The 19,895-nt window shown below is 34.7% G+C and overlaps 1 protein-coding gene across 1 annotated transcript; it reads left to right on the forward strand.

Annotated features, from left to right (window-relative positions):
• Positions 1 to 1,807: 1,807 nt before the first annotated feature.
• LOC107869622 (protein MKS1) lies at positions 1,808 to 3,240 on the forward strand. Its single transcript, XM_016716122.2, has one exon. It carries the CDS (start codon positions 2,131 to 2,133, stop codon positions 2,959 to 2,961), a length of 831 nt encoding a protein of 276 aa, XP_016571608.1. The 5' UTR covers positions 1,808 to 2,130; the 3' UTR covers positions 2,962 to 3,240.
• The last annotated feature ends 16,655 nt before the right edge of the window (positions 3,241 to 19,895 follow it).

Raw genomic sequence — 19,895 nt, forward strand, 5'->3', positions numbered from 1 at the left:
CTCTAAAACCTTTTTTCTCAAGAAAGAAATTATCTAAATATGATAAATTTTTATTTTTCACAGAAATTATTTATCAATATTAAAACAATATGAGTTCCAATAAACTAAACTAATACAAATAAGAGTTTTAGCTTGTGTCTTTTTCCGTGCCATTTTCAGTTTTTGGGAGATTTTTGATTTTCTTTTATTTAATTAATACAAAATAGGCTTCGATACAAAATAGGCTTCGAGTCCGATTGAAATTGGATTAAAAAATTAATTTTTTATCTTACGTGATTAAAAGTTTAAAATAAGTGCTTATAAATTAAGCAGATAAGCATTTGAATAAAAGTGATGAAATTGAAAAAAAATTATTGTTGTGTTTGATAAACAAGTGATGTTAAGCACTTTTTGATTGTCAAAATAACTTAAATGTCCTTAAAGCTGTTAACACCACAAATAAGGTGAATTATTTATAATTTTTAATTTTAATAATTCAAAAATAATGATGGATTCTCTGAAAACAAAAGAAGAAGATGAAGAGGAAAATGGAGGGAAGGGACGAAGAGAAGCGACAAAAAGAAAAAAAAATCATATTTTAAGAGCTATAAATTCAGGGTATTGTTGGAATTGGAAAAAAATATATATAAGGAATAAAAAAGTAAATGCATTGGTCAAACCTAAAAGAATTTTAATCTAAAAAGTAAAAAACTGAGGATACTCAACTTCTCATTTTTTGCCCTTTTAATCAATTTTTAGCTTTTTTAAAAAACTTTTTAATTTTATCAAACACCGAAAAAAGCTTTAAAAAAGATTAAAAGCTAATTTAACCAGATTTTAATCCTATCCAAACAAACTCTTTATTTATTTTATTTTTTAAAAAAAAAGACAAAAACAAACGATACACATGTGATTCCTTATGTCAAAATATTTGTTGATTTTAAAATTTTAAAATTAGAAAAATAGAACAACACGTATTATACCTATATTTTAAAAGTTCTTAATTAGATCTAGAAATTCAATTTAAAGTAGAAAAGGAAATAGTTTTTTTATATATTTATTAATTGAAGGAAAAAGGTGAAAAGATAATTTTATTTTATAGTAAATTTTTTTTTATTGAATAACAAAAATTTAAATTTCTTTTATAAAGATATCCACGCTTTTAATATAGATATAGATTATAGCTATAAATTATAAATTATAAATATAGATTATAGATTATCTAAGTTGGAATCGGCCATTTGAGACTCACCATCTTTTTATCTTTGCTTTAGAATAACAATTAAAAATGAGATTTGAAAAAGGACAAAAAAACAGTAACATTACACTTGACCCCTAGAAGGGCCAGCAAAAATCTGCCCTAAATTGTCGGTTACAGCTTGTTTTCCAGACAATAAAAGAACTTTGCCATTCATTTCAGCGCAGAATAAACAAATTACTGCTCCATCAGTTACAACTTACATGTCAAAACTTTGTTAACCTATTAACTTGTTACATCTAAAAAACGAATGTCACTTCCTATGTTGTGTAACTCTCTCATCATAATATCCTAGATGACATCTTAAAAGAGTATTTTGATGCGTTATATATACTTGTTGTAAGATTCAACTTAAAAAACTTTCTGAAGATACTTAAACAAAACAGTGAAAGTAATAAAATTTTAAAAATGAACTCGTGACATTACTGGGATCCAATACTAATTCATTAAATATTTACTTTGCCAGTTGATAGAGTAATATAAATACATTCAAACATATATCCACTTGGCTACTGAATAATATTACTTCTACTTACTCTTCTTCTTCTTTTCTATTGTCATCAATCATCATAAATCCATCACCAAAATTGACTCTTTCCCACCACCAGCTTCTCTCTTTATTTGGACATGTTCAACTTGTCTTACATGGCTACATTAACCGGCGGACAACCTAATTATTTATACCCTAAAACACCTACGTACATTTTTTAAAACAAAGAACAACTAACCAATTGTGTTCACGTTATAATAAATATAAATTATTTATACTTATGTTTTGTTTACTTTTCTTCTTGTATATATTAAATTATCAAACTTTAATACTTCATTGACTTGCTCCCTTCAAATATTCTCGTCACACCTCCTTATATTTTCTCATATTTGTCATTTGGAAGATGCCTTTTTCCTCCTTTTCACCATCTCCAAAACTTGCATCTCCTTGTTCTTTCCTTCCAACCTTTGACTGTCTAATGTTTCCCATGGATCCTTCGGAAAACCCCTCCGGTAGGTCACCTAGGAGAGAGCTCCAAGGACCCCGGCCCACCCCACTTAAAGTGCGTAAAGATTCTCACAAGATCAGAAAACCGCCCGTGGCACCATCACAACATCACCACCAACCAACACAAGCTCCGCCACGGCCACCGGTTATTATATATACCGTGTCACCCAAGGTAATCCATGCAAACCCTAGCGAGTTCATGACGTTAGTACAAAGACTAACCGGGCCGGATCATCATCATTCGTCCACATGCTCCACATCAGCAACTGCCACGTCATCATCTTTCTTCCCTTTCCAAGAAAATATGAACGCGGGCGCGGTGTCGCCCGCGGCTAGGTTTGCGTCCATAGAGAGAACAAGAACCCCAGAAGGGAAAAAATTACAAAAAAATTGTGACATGGGAAATGATCATAATATGGTACATGAAGGTATAGAGATAGGAACTGAAATCCAAAGAAGTGGATTATTTCCTGGAATTTTATCACCAAATCCATCTTCTCTTCCACCTATACCACCAAATTTCTTTTCACCACCATCGAATGATCCAAATCCACTAGGGTTTTTCTATGACTTAAGCCCCGTGTTACATAGTAACAGGAATTATTTTGAACCACCTAGTTTTTTGCCTAGCCCTAATTCAAATAATAATAATTTCATTTCTCCAAGATTATTTTTATCTCCAGGTACTCCATCTTTAGACCTTTTTAATAATCTATTTGACGTTTAATTAGTTACCCCTGTAAAGAGGAAATGAAATTTGAGCTTCAAAATTCTTCAATGGCGAGGATGGAACTCAAGGGGCAGAAATGGAATTTCAGATGATTTTGTAATGGTGGTCAAACAGCAGCTAGGACTGAAAATAAAAAGTCAAACAACAGCTAGGCTGTCTCACAAGTGGAGGTTCTTTGTTTTTTACAGTTCTATCCCTCTGTATTTGAAAATTGCTAGCCATTTTATCAGCATTTTTTTGGCTCAAAGATATATATATATAGGTTTTGATTTTGTATCTGTGATTGGATATCACCATTCTTTTGCACACATTTTCTCTTGTAATTTCCAGCATATGGGATCACTAATTTGTTAAATTACATCTTTTTTGGGGGGACTATTGCATATTGAAAATAAAATTGGAAGAATAGTATCAGTTAGTCCTTTCCGGATATTAATGTGATGTTGGCAAAAAAGGTAGTTCTTTTTTTTCCTCTTTTAAGTGGCAGCTAAAAGCTATAAATGAGGTTTGGATACTTGTGCACCTGCAAGAGTTGGATCCATCTACTTGACAATTTAATGGGACCCTTAGATTAAAAGTTTATCGTTGTATAATACTACACAAATGTAATTCGATAATGACTTGATTGGACTTTAGTACACTACCCAAGATATTAGTGGATATCCCATTGAATGAGTAAAAAGTACTGTTGATACATCTTTCCTTCAACAATTCTAATGCTTCATAACACAAGGCATACAGAGTTTATTGGAGTTTCTATGGAAATGTTTGAATAAGTTATAGGTGTACTTGTGGTTTATATCATTAGAGTAAATAAGAATATATGCGACGAGACTAAGATTTTAGTAAGAATAATAGAGGTGCCTCAAAACACTTCTCGATCTAGAGATCAATCCTTAGTCCCATTTCTATGTGCCTTAGTGATGGACGAATTGACAAGGCATATTCAAGAGGGGTGTCATTCATGTGTGTGTTATTCGTCGTTGCTATATATTAAACTATGTGACACACAATGGAGTTAATGATTAGGCTGAAAGTTTGGAGACGGACCTTAAAATCTAATGGTTCGGGTTATGTGGGACTAAAATAAAGTACCTAAATTGCAAATTATTTTCATCGACATAACACGTGAAGCAGAGGCAAAAGTGAAAATTGATATGCAAGTCATACCCAAGAGAGGTAGTTCAAGTATTTTAGATCTACAACTCAAGAAAACTGAGAAATTGGCGATGATTTCACACATTGTATAGCACTAGAGTAAGATGGGTGAAATGGAGGCGTGCGTCTAGGATACTGCGTTATAAGAATGTGTTACCAAGGCTTAAAGGTAAGTTCTACAGAGTGATGGTTAGATCAATATTGTTGTATGGACAAAGTTTTGACTAGTCAAAGACATTAACATTTAGAAAATGAAGGTAGCGGAGATCCAAATGCTTAGATGAATGTGTGACATACTAGGAGAGATATGACTAGGAAAGTACTGTTCTACAGGATAAGGTCGGAGTAGCCTCTGTGGTGGACAAGATGAAAGAAGTGAGGTTGAGATATTTCGAAAACGTGAAGAGAAGGTGTGTAAATTTACGAGTAAGGAGGTGTGGGAGGTTGGTTATAGCATGTTTAGTAGAGGTAGGAGGCAGACCGGAAAAAAAATGAAAGAGGTAATTAGATAGGATATAATGCATCTTCGCTGACTAAGAGCATGACCCTAAATAAAAAGTTGTGAATGTCAAAAATTAGGATAGAACTAAGAGTAGTAGATGGTCGAGTGTGTCGTACTTTTATGTGTGAGATGCAGGGAACTTGTATCCTATGCTCATAATTCTCCTCGCTTCCTTCATTTTAATTTGTTGGTTTGATTTTTCTTTTTAGTCCACTTAAAAAGATTGTCTTTTTCCTTTTTCGGAGGACTCCTCAATTTCAATTTTTCATATGAGATGTTTAAGACCGCAAGATTGAAGTACAGTTTGGTACATCTACATATTTTTAGTTTAAGACATAAGATTAAAAGTCTTCTTTAATTTCTTAAACAACTTTGTGCCAAGTTAAAACCAAACAAAGTAATTGAAACGGATGGAGTAGTATTATTTATCAGTTGTGTACGTAGTGTCTTTGCTTATAATATATTCATCTACTACTAGAAACTGCTTCATTTTCTTTAATTTGTTATTTCATTATTTTGCTCCTATTATTTTTCTGCTTTAATAATTACAATTCTTTTGATTCGAGGATTTATTGAAAACAACTATAGATATACATTCACGATTATGGGTGCTCAAGCTCCCACTATATTGTGGAGCCAATACTAATATTAATATAGGAAACCTAGCAATTTGTATAAATATGTTATTGACCACCCTTGGTGTTTGCTTTTTGTGGATGATGTAGTTTTGATTGATGAGTCGCACCGAGGTGTGAATGAGAAGTTGGAGGTTTGGAGACAGACCCTCGAATCTAAAGAATTTAGGTTGAGTAGGACCAAGACGGAGTACTTGGAGTACAAGTTTAGTGACTCGAGGAGAGAGGACGAAGCGATAGTGCAATTGGAGTCGCAGGTGATTTGTAAAAGGGATAGTTTTAAGTATCTTGGGTCTATGATCCAGGGGAATGGAGAGATTGATGAGGATGTTTCTCACCGTATTGGGGCAGGTTGGATGAAATGGAGGCTCGCCTTAGGACTTATATGCGATAAGAAGGTGCCTCTCAAACTTAAAGGTAAATTCTATAAAGCTGCGGTCCGGCCGTCCATGTTGTATGGAGCGGAGTGTTGGCCTGTTAAGATTTCTCACGTCCAAAATTTGAAAGTGGCGGAGATGAGAATGTTACGTTGGATGTGTGGTTATACGAGGGCTGACAGGGTAAGGAATGACACTATTCGGGAAAAGGTGGGTGTGGCTTCGGTGGAGGATAAGATGAGGGAAGTGAGGTTGAGATGGTTTGGTCATGTAATGAGGAGGGGCACGGATGCCCCAATTCGTAGGTGCGAGAGGTTGGCCTTAGAGGGTTTCAAAAGGGGTAGGGGTAGACCGAGGAAATACTGGAGAGGCGTGATTAGAAGTGACATGGAACAGTTGCAGCTTACTGAGGACATGACCCACGATAGGAAAGTTTGGAGAAAGAGTATTAAGGTAGAAGGGTAAGTAAGGTGGTCGAGCCGTAGTCGGCAGATAGGAGAGGTTGGCGTAGCTTGGGTGATAGGTCTAGGTTTGGGGAAGGGGAGCCCTTGGTTTGTTAATGTACTTCATTTTTGTGGATGTTATTGCTCTGTTATTTTATCATGTGCCCTCAGTCGGTTAATTTACTTCATTTTTTTTTTAATTTATTTTTGGTCTATGGTCCACTGTCTTATGCCGAGGGTCTATCGGAAACAACCTCTCTACTTCTTTGGGGGTAGTGGTATGGACTGCGTGCATTACCCTCCCCAGACCCCACTTTGTGGGAATATACTGGGTTTGTTGTTGTTGTTGATGATGTTATTGACCACCCAGTTTTAGTAGCAACTCTAAGTATAAACAATTGAGCATCCATGACTTAAAAGTTTTGGAATGTCCGCCGTTGATCGAAAACAATCTTTTTGCTCCACAGAAGCAGGACTAAGATGTTATTGTGGGATTATACAGAGTTATTGTGGGATTATACAGAGTATGTTATTGTTGTTATTGTCGTTGTAAAGTAAATTTTATTATTCCCTTAATCTTTTAATGTAGGAAAAGGAAATACCCACAACTATCTTTGAATAAGAAAAAGAATTGTTCAACAAACATAATGGAAGAACCATGTTGAAATTAAATGCTAATAAGTAAAAATAATCCTTGTTTTGAGGGAAAAAAAATTAGAATTACAACAGTAAAGTTAAATTTTAACTCTCTCATTCAAAGAGAATCGTCTTAAATAGAAAAAAGAAATATTCTCGTATGAGTAATTTAATAGTTTATGCCATGTTTTAGACTTTTAGTTACATAACTAGATTTTAGTTTAAAATGTTAAGAAATTCTGCAGGTAGAACTTTCTTGGAACTCTAATTATAGCACTTTCATCAAACTATATGGATTGTGCCAAGGAGAAAATGAGATGCGTGTTATATGGTTCTTCCTTGACATATATATATATAGAAAATGAGATGCGTGTTATATGGTTCTCATGCACTATATATATAGATTGCTCAGGTGTACAAGTCAGTCAATTTTTCATTCATTGTACTACAATACTAAATTATTATTTTCCTCATTAAAACTTAAAAGTATCCATTTTTATCTAAGTACAAAAAGCTACTAAATATTTTTTTTACCCCGAGGGAAATCCACAATCAAAAAGCTACTAAATATTTATTTTACCCCGAGGGAAATCCACAATCTATGCTTTTCGGATGAACACTCTATTTTGAGCACTTTGTGGCAATTTGTTTACTGTGTAATAGCTCGCAAACCACATAAAAGATGTAAACCGCACTAGGCAAGTCTCATTCGACGAGCTTGTGGTTGAGCGAAAAACGATATTGAATTCTATCCTTAATCTCCCACACAAGACATCCACCTCCCAACCACTCAACCATACTATTTTTTGTAACAAGAAAAATCATTCAATTTTATCACAGGAAGTTGGGAAACAAATTCTTTTGTAATCAACCAAAAAAATAATTCTAACTTAGCATAAGGATATATCATGTAAAATGTCTCTTTTGTTTGTGATGTTTTAGGTAATGTTGAGTGACTTTTTTTGTTCCAAAAAAGCTGTTTAACAACTTTCGTAAGATATATTTAGGTTAATAAAGTTGGGTCATTTTTCATTATAAAAAGTATTGTGTTAACTTTAATGCAATAATATCTAAAGTTAACCATTCATAAAATTTATCCACAATAGTAATTGCTAAGCCATCAATTCCTTCAACTAGTTTGTTTGGATAGTTTTGTTTTTTGGTTACGTGTTTGATTCAGTATTTGATATCCACATTGGAGCTCGACTGATCTAGTTTCTCTAGATAGGGTTCATTAGGGGTAGCACTCCCTATCAAGAACTTTTTCACACCCAACATATATTCGAAATCAAGACCTTTGATTCTCAAGGGAGGATAGTTAATTGTACAAAACTTGGAACCAGTTTATGCTTGTCCCAAGGGAAACAAATCTTAAAGCAACACTTTGTATGACATTATGTTTGTTCATAATTCTTAGCTAAAATATTACTCCCGCAGACACGTAAAATTAACAGAATTTAAAACAATAAAAGATTGTAATTGATTTAATATGCATATAATATCGCATCTTAAAGCATAATTTTTTATTAATAATACATAGGAGTAATACTTTTTTCTAATTTAGTTGTCGTAATTGATCTACAACATATATTATTTTATATTATACTTTAGTTTTTCAAAGTAAGAGATAGGGTAGTCTTCAGAACGAGGTAATTAAAAAGGAGATCTCTTACTTTGAAATTGAAGTACTATGTTTGCAATATTTGAAGTCAAATGAATCCTAATATCTTTGTTATGACTTCTCTACAACAGCAACAATATACCCAGTGTATTCCCACCTAGTGGGGTCTGGGGAGGGTAGAGTGTACGCAGACCATACCACTACCTCAAGAGAAGTAGAGAGGTTGTTTCCGATAGACCCCCGGCTTAGGACCAATAACAGTATAACAAATATAAAAAGTAAGCTCATATAAACTAGTATGGTACACAAAACAAACTAACAGTATAACAAACACAAAAATAAGTGTATAATAAACTAGTACGGGATGCAAAAAAGCCAACACCACTAGCCCCAAACTACAGCCACAACACTACGAACCAGAAACTCCAGACCCAAAGGAGCACTCCCCTATTACTACCTCCGCGCTCCCACCCCCTAACGACCCTCTACCCTAATCCGCGACCTCCACACCTTCCTATCAAGGGTCATGTCCTCTGTAAGTTGTAATTGCTCCATATCATGCCTAATCACCTCCCTCCAATATTTCTTCAGTCTACCTCTAGCCCGCCTAAAATCATCCCTAGCCAGAGTCTCACACCTCCACACTGGAGCATCAGGGCCCCTCCTCATCACATGCCCGAACCAACATAGCCTCACTTCTCACAACTTATCCTCCACCGAGGCAACTCCCACCTTCTCCCGAATAATCTCATTCCTCACCCTATCCTTCTTGGTATGTCCACACATCCATCGCAACATTTGCATCTCCGCCACCTTCACCTTTTGGATATAGGAGTTCTTAACTGGCCAACACTCCGCTCCATACAACATAGCCGTCCGGACTACCACTCTGTAGAACTTACCTTTTAAGCTTCGGGGGCACCTTCTTATCACAAAGGACTCCCGGAGCGAGCCTCCACTTCAACCACCCTGCCCCAATACGATGTGTGACATCTTCGTCAATCTCACCATTACCCTAAATTATAAACCCCAGACACTTGAAACTCTCCCTCTTCTGGATGGCCTGAGAGTATAGCTTCACAACCACTCTATCTTCTTGCGACATATCACTGAACTTATACTCCAAGTACTCCATCTTGGTTCTACTTAACCAAAAACCTTTAGATTCAAGCGTCTGTCTCCAATTTTCCAACTTATCATTAACTCCACCCCGAGTCTCATCGATCAGAACCTCATCATCTGCAAATAACATACACCAAGGAACCTCTCCTTGAATATGTCACGACAAAACATCCATTATCAAAGCAAATAAAAATGGACTAAGAGTCGATCCCTGGTGCAACCCTATCAAAACTGTGAAGTGCTCCAAATCTCCCCCTACCGTCCTCACACGAGTCTTCGCACCATCATACATATCCTGAATCGACCTAGTGTACGTCACGGGCACCCCTCTAGCCTCCAAGCACCTCCACAAAATCTCCTTGGGAACTCAGTCATAAGTCTTCTCTAGATCAATAAACACCATGTGCAAATCATTCTTCCTCTCTCAAAACTGCTTCACTAATCTCCTCACAAGGTGAATAGCCTCACTGGTCGACCGACCAGGCATGAAATCGAACTGATTCTCAGATATCGTCACGATCCTCCTCATTCTCAACTCTACCACCCTTTTCCAAACCTTCATAGTATGACTCAACAACTTAATACCTCTATAGTTGTTACAACTCTGAATGTCTTCCTTGTTCTTATACACTGGAATCATCGTGCTCCACCTCCACGCTTCAGGCATCTTAGCAGCTCTAAAAATAATATTAAACAACCTTGTCAACCACTCCAGACCTGCCTCGCTAGTGTTCTTCCAAAACTCTACTGGAATCTCGTCTGGCCCCGTCGCCCTACCCCGCCGCATCCTGCGAATAGCCTCCTTGACCTCCTCAACCTCGATACACCTACAATAACTATAATCGTGACCCTCCTCAGATATCTCCAAGTCTTCCAACACAGAACCTTTGTCCCCCTCGTTGTTTAAAAGTTTATGAAAATAGGACTACCACCTCTCCCTAATGAGGGCATCCTCAACCAACACTATATCATCCTCTCCCTTGATGCACTTCACTTGGTCAAGTCATGAGCCCTCTGCTCCCTGGCCTTGGCCATCCTATACAACTTTTTATCTCTACATTTATCCTCTAAAGCCGCATATAAACTCTTAAAAGTTGTTGTCTTAGCCGTCGTAACCGCTAACTTAGCCTCTCTTCTAGCTACCTTATACTCCTCCTTATTCTTCTGCCTGTCCTCATCATCCTTGCTCCCAATCAACTTAGCATAAGCTACCTTCTTAGACTCCACCTTTTTGTTGACCTCTTCATTTCACCACGATTCTCCTTAATGTTTGCCAGATCGACCTGTCGAGACACCCAACACCTCTCTAGCGGTCTCCCTAATGCAACTGACAATCGTCTCCCACATATTATCCACACCCCCTCTACTCTCTCACGCCCCCTACTCTTCAACTTCTCTCCCATCTCCAAAGCATTAGCCAAAGTCAAGCTACCCCACTTAATGCTAGGCCATGCCTCCCCACATCTCTTCTTTTTTCCCTTATTGATAACCAAGTCCACCACCAACAACCTATGTTGAGATGAGAGATTCTCGCTAGGTATGACTTTACAGTCTTTACATAGCGCTCTATCCCCTTTTCTAAGAAGCAAAAAGTCTATCTGAGTCTTGGCCACTGAACTACGAAACATAATAAGGTGATCCTCCTTCTTCGAAAAGATCTAATTTGCTATCCACAACCCAAAAGCCTTAGAAAAATCCAACAGAGAAGTTCTTCCTTTATTCCGCTCACCAAAGCCGAAACCGCCATGTACATCATCGTACCCTCTCGACAAAGACCCAATATGCCCATTGAAATCCCCTCCCACGAAAAGCTTCTCAGTGCTCAAGATGCTCCTCACCACCTCATCTAAAACCTCCCAGAATTCCTTCTTCTCTTCTTCGTCCAAACCTACTTGTGGGGTGTAGGCACTAATAACGTTCACTATAGACCCTCCCATGACCAACTTAATAGAAATCAGTCTATCACTAACTCTCTTTACCTCTACCACCTACTCCCTAAGATCTTCATCTACTAAGATACCTACCCGATTTCTATGTCTCACGCTACCCAAGTACCACAATTTATATCCATCCACATCTCTCGCTTTAGTGCCTACCCATTTAGTTTCCTGGACACACGCTACACTGACCCTCCTCTTTCTAAGAATCTTCACCAGCTCTAGAGACTTACCCTGCAAAGTACTGATGTTCCAAGACCCAACTCGCAACCTAGAAGCTCTCTTATTCAGCCTAACCTTACTTCCCCTAGCCCCTAACCCCAAACACGATCCTAGACCCGACCCAGACCCAACCCCCCAAACCCCGACCCAGACCCAACACCTCCTGACCCTAACCCCGACCTCAACCTATGACATGGCCCTTGTCTACCATCGCCAATCACAACCACTATGCAATAAAGGGGAAATGGATAAAAGGAAGGGAAGAAAGATAACAAAGAGGGATCAAGATAAAGTAAAAGGGCACACTAGTTACAATGAAGTCAATAAATGAGCTAGGGACACAGACAACAATCTATAATAGATAGAGAGCAACAAAACCAATAATATAACACAAATTTTGATAAAAAATAGTCAATAGCGGGAACTAATACTACCACAATTAATGGATATGCTAGTAAATCAAGTAACAGTAATCAGACAAGGTAACACACTCCAAAACTACTAAGAACAATAAAAATATTCACACGTAAAACACTATTACAAAGTAACCAATCAACAAGAAATTCGACACCCAGAACCAGATAAGCAACCAAGAATAGTGCAGAACACTACCAGTATCAAGATACACAACTAGAAAAAATGGATCGAGTGCACCTGATTGAAGCTGGGTTGTGTCTGATACTTGGTTGAGTCGCTGGATTCCGATAATTTTCGGTAGAAATTAGTCGCCGGAATAGTGTCACCAGAATAGTATCGCCGGAATAGTGTTCATGTCACCTGAATGTCTCCTAAAAGTCGCCGGGTAGAGTCGCTGGAACGTCTTCTGAGCATTGTCCAGTGCTGCCCACTTACACCTTCACCGGAGTCGAGCCGGCGGAAACCCTACTGCCGTCGACGATAGCAGTGTCGAGATGGGAAATCGGGTAAGGGAGAGAGAAGGGGATAGACAGAGAACTCGGAAGAGAGAAAATAAGGGAAGAGAGGGAGTAACCCTGACCTATTTTCGGCGTGTCTCGTCGTCGCTAGCGTCGGATTCAACCGATCAATTCAAGACGAGTTCGCCGAAGAAAGATCGCCGGAGAGATCCCCAATGTGTTCTTCAAAAGCAGATGGCCAGATCTGAGAGAGATCATCCGATTTTTCCATATCTCGAGTGAACAGTGGTGTGTTGGGTTTTTGCCCTGATTTTCTTACCAAAATTAAGTTTTATTTTTTCTTGAAAGGAAAATAAGAGTAACCATATTTACTTTTACTTTTTCTGAAAAGAAAATATAAAACTTTTCCATATTTAGCTAACCTCTTTCTTGGAGGAAAGGTTTTGGAACCCTATAAATAGAAGACCCTCTTCTCATATCATAACACAACAGCATCCACGATGTCGTCTTTAAAGAGTCTTTGTTTAGGGGAGATTTCTCCTAATAAGTTTAATGTTTTCAATATTAGGTTTTCTAATATGTAGGCCGATTGGCCAAAACATATAATAATTTAATACTTTTTAGTATTGTTTTCTTTGTCGTCTAATTTATTGTCTCAAGGTTTGCAAACTTTAAGCTTCCGCATGACAGCCTCTCGATTTCAAACCCAACATGGTGCCGCCGTGAACGGTGGCGCGTTACCTGTGAACCAGATATAATCTTAAACAACTCATACAATGCTTCCACTTCAATTACATTAAATCGAGATTCAGCGGCAAGTCGAGCAAGGTCGGCGCAGTCATAACCAAACTTCTTCTTCGGACGATTATAATAGCATTTACATTATGACTTCTCTACACATGTTTAAATTTTTACCTTGTATTTTACTATGTCAAAGGGCAGGCTATAGCTAGGTTCAATATCACGTTTTTATGGAAAATGAAATATATAGTCAAAAAAACAAAAAATCATTAGGTGATATCCTCGCAAATTAAAGCTACCACCAACTCGCAGAGCATGCCTAGGGCTGACAAAATAGTACTGTACTAAAATAAATAGTAAGTAGTTATCCAATTCGACATATTAAATTAGCTGGATTTTATAAATGATTCGAATATGGAAATTATCCACTAAAAAGTTAGATATTCATATTATCAATATGCATTTGTTTGTTTATAATTTTTCACGAGTTCATGCTTTTTAGAGTCTAAATTATTTTATTCTTATATTTTTATTTTTATTTTATTTTTTAGAGAATCTAAGCATATTTTAGCTTTTAATTTATGTTCTAAAGCACCTGATTATCTCGAGAAAACTTAGATAATAAATCTCTTCAAGTTTTTTCAACTAGTAAAATGATTTACTTTCAACTTCTCATTTTAAAACAAAATAATAAATCAATTTTAACGAAGAACTGGATTATAATAACATATTAAAAATTATGAGAGATATTTATAAATATATACTCAAAACATAAACCTAACCCCTTTTTTTCAATTTCAAATTTCTTCTTTCCCTCTTTCTAATTTTTTTCTCCTCCATTCTTATTAAAAACTAATTATTTCTTCAACTTTTTCCTTTTTGAAGCTCGTATTTTATTTCTAAATGCTATGTCTCCTCCCAAATTATGAATTTTCTACTCTCCTTAATTTCAGTATCATTCTTTAGTTAGTGTGTATATATATGTAATCGGTTGGATAAAAAGAGATCGATGACTAATCTGTAAGATAAAAAAAGATCAACGACCACTATAATCGGTCAGCTATTGAATATCATAGAAGATTAATGTATAACATTGATCAAATAGATAATCGATTGGTCTATATCTGTCGGATTGATAATCGATCTTTCCATATGTTGCTCAGATCAATAATCAATTTGTTCATATATCAGTCGGATGGATAATCAATCTATCTATATCGATCGGGTCGATAATCAATCTATCCATGTGAATCAGGTTTTTGATTAAAAAAATGATTTGAAAAAACTATTTAACAAAGAATTCCGACTATTTGAGAAGTCAAAAATTAGCCCTTGTTTTTTTAATCCGTGTTAAATGTAAAATGTGTACCGATTATTTGATCCATTTTTACTTATATCAAATACAATCCGTTCATTTTTCATTCTTAAAATGGATATAAAATGAAACACTCTACCTAATACCCGGTTACGTGTTGTATGATGCATATGTTATAGGGATTTAATTATATTATCAGATTCACAGTTAATCTGAATTATTCGATCAAAAATAATTTGGTAGGGATTCTTATTAGTTTAGAATAAATAGGTTTGGCTATGGATAAAGAGAAATTTAGTGGGTAAGAAAGGAAAAGTTTGATATCTTGTAGTACTTATTATAAGATTATTTTATATTTTATATTTTACTTTTTTAAGAGGTGAAATTATATATTTTTTCTTGTACTTAAGACTTTTCACATGTGAATGACGTTGTAACATGTATTAAAAATGTTGTAATTTGTGCTCTCTTTATTTTAGATTGCTGGGATGTTCCTCTTGATTGAAAATTTTATGTTTTATTGAAATTTGAGGTGAATGTATATAAGAAATAAAATAACAGCTCACCCGGTGAATGCATATAAAAATTAATCAAAATAATATTGAGGCATGCACTTGGCTATGCCTAGATGTCATTTTTAAATTAATTAATTTTTTTCTTTGCAATTCTTTTGAATTAGATAAAGACTACGGGGAAGTCGTCGGAGGGGGAAAAAGTAAGTACATTATCCCGCTCTATCAACTCCCACATCAATAGTCAACAGTAGGGAGGTACAAACCGAACCGTTAAGTCAAACTGAACCGATGAATTAAATCAAATCGAGAAAAAAAAATCAACTTATGATTTGGTTTGATTGGTTTGATGTTCAAAAAAAAAAAACTGATCATTCTTGGTTTGGTTTGATATTAGCAAAAATAAAATCAAACCGAACCTAAACCGAACCGACATAATACATATATAATTTTAATTTTTTATACGTAAAAAAATATTACTTATAATCTACTTTCTAATTACTTTTATAACTTTTTTATATTCAGAAAATAGATATATATTCTTGGGACTTTAGTTATAATATTTAGGGAAAAAGACATGAACTGACCATTTTAAAAAGAAATGACCCACACTATAAAAATATGGACAATTGGAGCCAATCAGCCCAATTTATTTCCTTTTTTAGCCACTTGGCCCAAAACCACTCTCCTTACACAATTAAGGAAATTAAATGCTCTTTATAGTTGTTACTCTTAAATCACTTTTCTTTTCTAAATATACTTTCTCAAATCTTCTTTCTTTCTCCTCTATTATGCATCGATCAATCTACTGTATTTTATGATCAATATCAAAAATTGATTTGTTGTTTCTTGCATTGGAACATTGAAAACTATGGACATGAAGCAAAAAATAGGAAATAAAAGAAAGTTAAAATTAACGGGTAAAGTGGTCAATTTTGACATCAAATTTGTTGTTAATGATGATTATTTTACAGAATCATTACATACAAGTTTGTACTTGAAGCAATGTCATAGTTCTTTAAACTTGAAGAAGAAAAAAATAAAATAATGAGGTCTCAAGGTAAGAGAAAAATCATGTCTTGGTCCATGTTCTTCTCAGAGGCTGATTCAATCACGATGAGTCAGAGATGTTCTTCTTAGAGGCTGACTCAATCACGGTGAGTCAGTGATGTTTTGATGCATGTAAAGATTAAAAAAAAAAAAGAATATACCAATAGATACTCTTTTATACCAGATTGATACACATTTTTTAAAAGAGAGAAGGGGAACCTTTGCATGCACATACAGTCTCTATACCCAATTGATACTCTTTTATACCAGTTTGATACACTTTTTTTAAAAAAAAAAGAAAAAGAGAGAGAAGGGGAACCTATGGATGCATATACAGTCTTTATACCCATTTAATACATTTTTATGTCACATTGATACACTTTTATACTACATTGATATACTTTTTAAAAAAGGGAGAGGGAATTTTTTGCATGTACATGCAATCCCTATACTCAGTTAATACTCTTTTATACCACATTGATACACTTAAATTCAACATCAGATATCCACTGACCTCCATATTTGATCATTATTGAAACTAAAACTGAAGTTGAAGCCATTATTTTGTATCAATTTTGAGCAAATTTACAATGGAAAAAAATTATAGGAAGCTAATTGAATGTAGATTTTTGGAGATTTTATACAAAATTTATGAAATAAGAAAGATTAATTGAAGTATCAAAAAAAGGCAAAAGAATGGAGGTTTGGGAGTTTGAATGGAAAGGAAATTGTGAATGAAAATGAAAAAAAAGAAGAGAAAGTTACTTTAACGACATTTTCAATTATGTTTAAGCGTATGACAGTGAAGGTTAGCTAGTGAAATTAGTTTGTGACTATTTATAGGGTATTTAATTTTGAGTGTTATTTTTATGATATTATTTTAGTTTTAGATGTTATTGTTGTCCTTTTCCCTAATATTTATCCATTAGTAACAGATTAATACAAAACCCAATATTAATATAAAAACCTATAACTCTTCAATTGCTTCACTTTACATTTTACTTTCCAAGTTTTCAGAGAATTCTCATTATTTCCTCATCTTGCTTTCATCTTACTTTTCTCATTCTCCTCATTCGTCAAGTTTTGATTTACGTTTGTTTCTCTTCTTTCTCTTTTTTCTTGTGGAATTATGTTATAGTTAATTATTTTATGAAGTTAAATTTTTAATAAGTTGTCTCCAATTCTTCATTCTTCTTTATGCTCACATTTTATATGAAGGAAACTTTCAGACAAGCTATTGTGACTAGTAACTTACAAATTGAACCACTGAGTATCCACATAATATTACTTTGAGAGATAGTAGTTTAAACGTCTTAGTACTTTTCCAACTTAATTTTAATTGGAACTACTCTATGACCATTTTTTTTTTTATCTTTTTAGTGAAAACATTTATTTTTTTCTTCAATCACATTATAATTGTAAAAAAACCGAGAAAAAAATTGAAAAATCAAAAAAACCCGATTAAAATCGAAATATAAAAACCGATTGTATATTGGTTTGATTTGGTTTATAGATTTAGAAAACCGACATTGTTGGTTTGGTTATATTTTAATGAAAAATCGAACCGACCCGACCTATGTACACCCCTACTGAACAGATACACCTTTCTAGCCGTAAATTTCATAAAGACGTCAAATTATCCTTTTTTTTTCTACCCACAGGGATTGTGGATTTTCAATAAAATAAATTAATATATAATATAATAAAATTTTTTAAAAAATCTGTTGGTAAGGGGAACTAACACCCAAGTATAAGAGCACTCAAATGGAGCTTCTTCTTCGTTATCTAATCAATAAAGAAGGACATCACATATTCACTTTGAAAAGCTATTTTCATTAAAAATGATCATTTTTGTTATAAAACAAGAAAGAATAAAGAAGAAGAGTAGAGAGAATAGAGAGAGTGATTCTTATGAGGGATGAGAGATCATAAGATTGTAAATACAATGAACAAAACTCCTCTATTAATAGGGGAAATTTACTCCTAGTCTGAGTAAAAGACAGATGCTTCAAATCCTAATAGATATCAAAGTAGATCTTGATAGATCTTGATAGACATTCACTATAATGTAAATACATTTATAACACTCCCCCTTGAATGTCTAATTGGTAGATAATGTGCCTCGTTAAAACCTTACTAGAAAAAATCCAATAGGAAAAAAATCTAGTGAAGGAAAAAGAGCACATCTCTAATAATACGCATTTTGGCTGCCTCATTAAAAACCTTACAAGGAAAACCCAGTGGGACAAAACCTCATAAGGAAAAAAGAGTACAACGCGTATTAACTCCTCTTAATGAGAACATCCTTGACTTTTGTATCTCGATCTTGTGCAGCATCTTCTTGAAAGTTGCAATTGGAGAAGATTTGGTGAATAAATCAGTCACATTGTCAGTTGAACGAATCTGTTGCACGTTAATATCATCATTCTTTTGTAGCTCATGTATGTAGAAAAGTTTTCGCAAAATGTGCTTCGTTCTATCTCCATTTATGAATTCTCCCTTAAGATGTGCTATGTATGCTGAATTATCTCTGTATAAAATTATGGGTAGATTGTCATATTTCACACTAGATTTTTTCCGAATGAGATATATCATGGACCTCAACCATACATATTCTCGGCTTGATTTATGAATAGCTATTATCTCAGCATGATTCGATGAAGTGGCTACGATAGACTGCTTTGTATATCTCCAAGATATGGCAGTACTACCACATATGAACACATAGCCTATTTGAGACCGAACTTTATGCGGGTCAGATAAGTACCCAACATCAGCATGACCAGTAAGATCGGGACTGCCATCTTTAGAATAAAATAAACTCATGTATCTTATCCCATTTCGATGTCTCCTAGTAGGAGTAGAAATATACCTTGCTAACAAATTGAGCGAAAGGCTATATTGGGTCTTGTAGTTTTTTACAAGATACATTGAGTGCACCAATTGTACTAAGATATGGTACTTCATAACCAATCCAAATTGGTATATTTCTCATTTCAGCAAATAATCTTATTGCTTTTGAAAACTCTCCAAGAGTTTCAATAATTTTCAAGCTATAAGCTTATACAATATAAGGATTATAAATAAGTTTCCCAGAAACCTTTATATGCTTCAAGCAGTTTGAATCCTTAAAAGTTTTCACATAAGTTTTGTCAAGTGACAATATTCAACATTTCATGAGTGACATCTTCAAATATCTGGACTACAAATCAAATAAGTTTTATACTTAGCAAGATGCATCCTTTCATGTCACTTGATAAATGTTTCTACGTCAGCATGCTTAAATAAATGTAGAATTTAGATCCTCGTAATCTTTCACAATATTGCGCCAATATTGTGTCAAATATATTGATGATATATCATTTCGTATTGGTTCACAATGCGATATAATATTTTGAGATCTCATCACTTCATTATTTTCAGGTATATGACTTTCTCATAAGGTTTCATGAAGTGGTATGTCGTAGGCTCTTCAAGAGCTCATTGCCTTTTTATTATGATTATTTGCTCCTTATTTTTCAAGGACTATTTCATTTAGAATCGATTAGTCTACCACGCTTCACACATGTATAGACTCTGTCCTTTAGGAACACAAAATAAGAGCACTTGCTCTTAATATGAGATGCTTTCGATATTTGACTTGAATTATCTTTTGGATGAGATATGGTGATAATTCCTAACATATTTCATAGCGCTTATTATCTCCCCCTTATGTTAGGAAAACTAACATACATCTTCTACTTCTTTGAGGAATCCATCTTTATGCATTATGGTATATTCATTAA

The sequence above is a fragment of the Capsicum annuum genome, chromosome 4 (assembly GCF_002878395.1).
Source record: "Capsicum annuum cultivar UCD-10X-F1 chromosome 4, UCD10Xv1.1, whole genome shotgun sequence".
Classification (NCBI taxonomy): domain Eukaryota; kingdom Viridiplantae; phylum Streptophyta; class Magnoliopsida; order Solanales; family Solanaceae; genus Capsicum; species Capsicum annuum.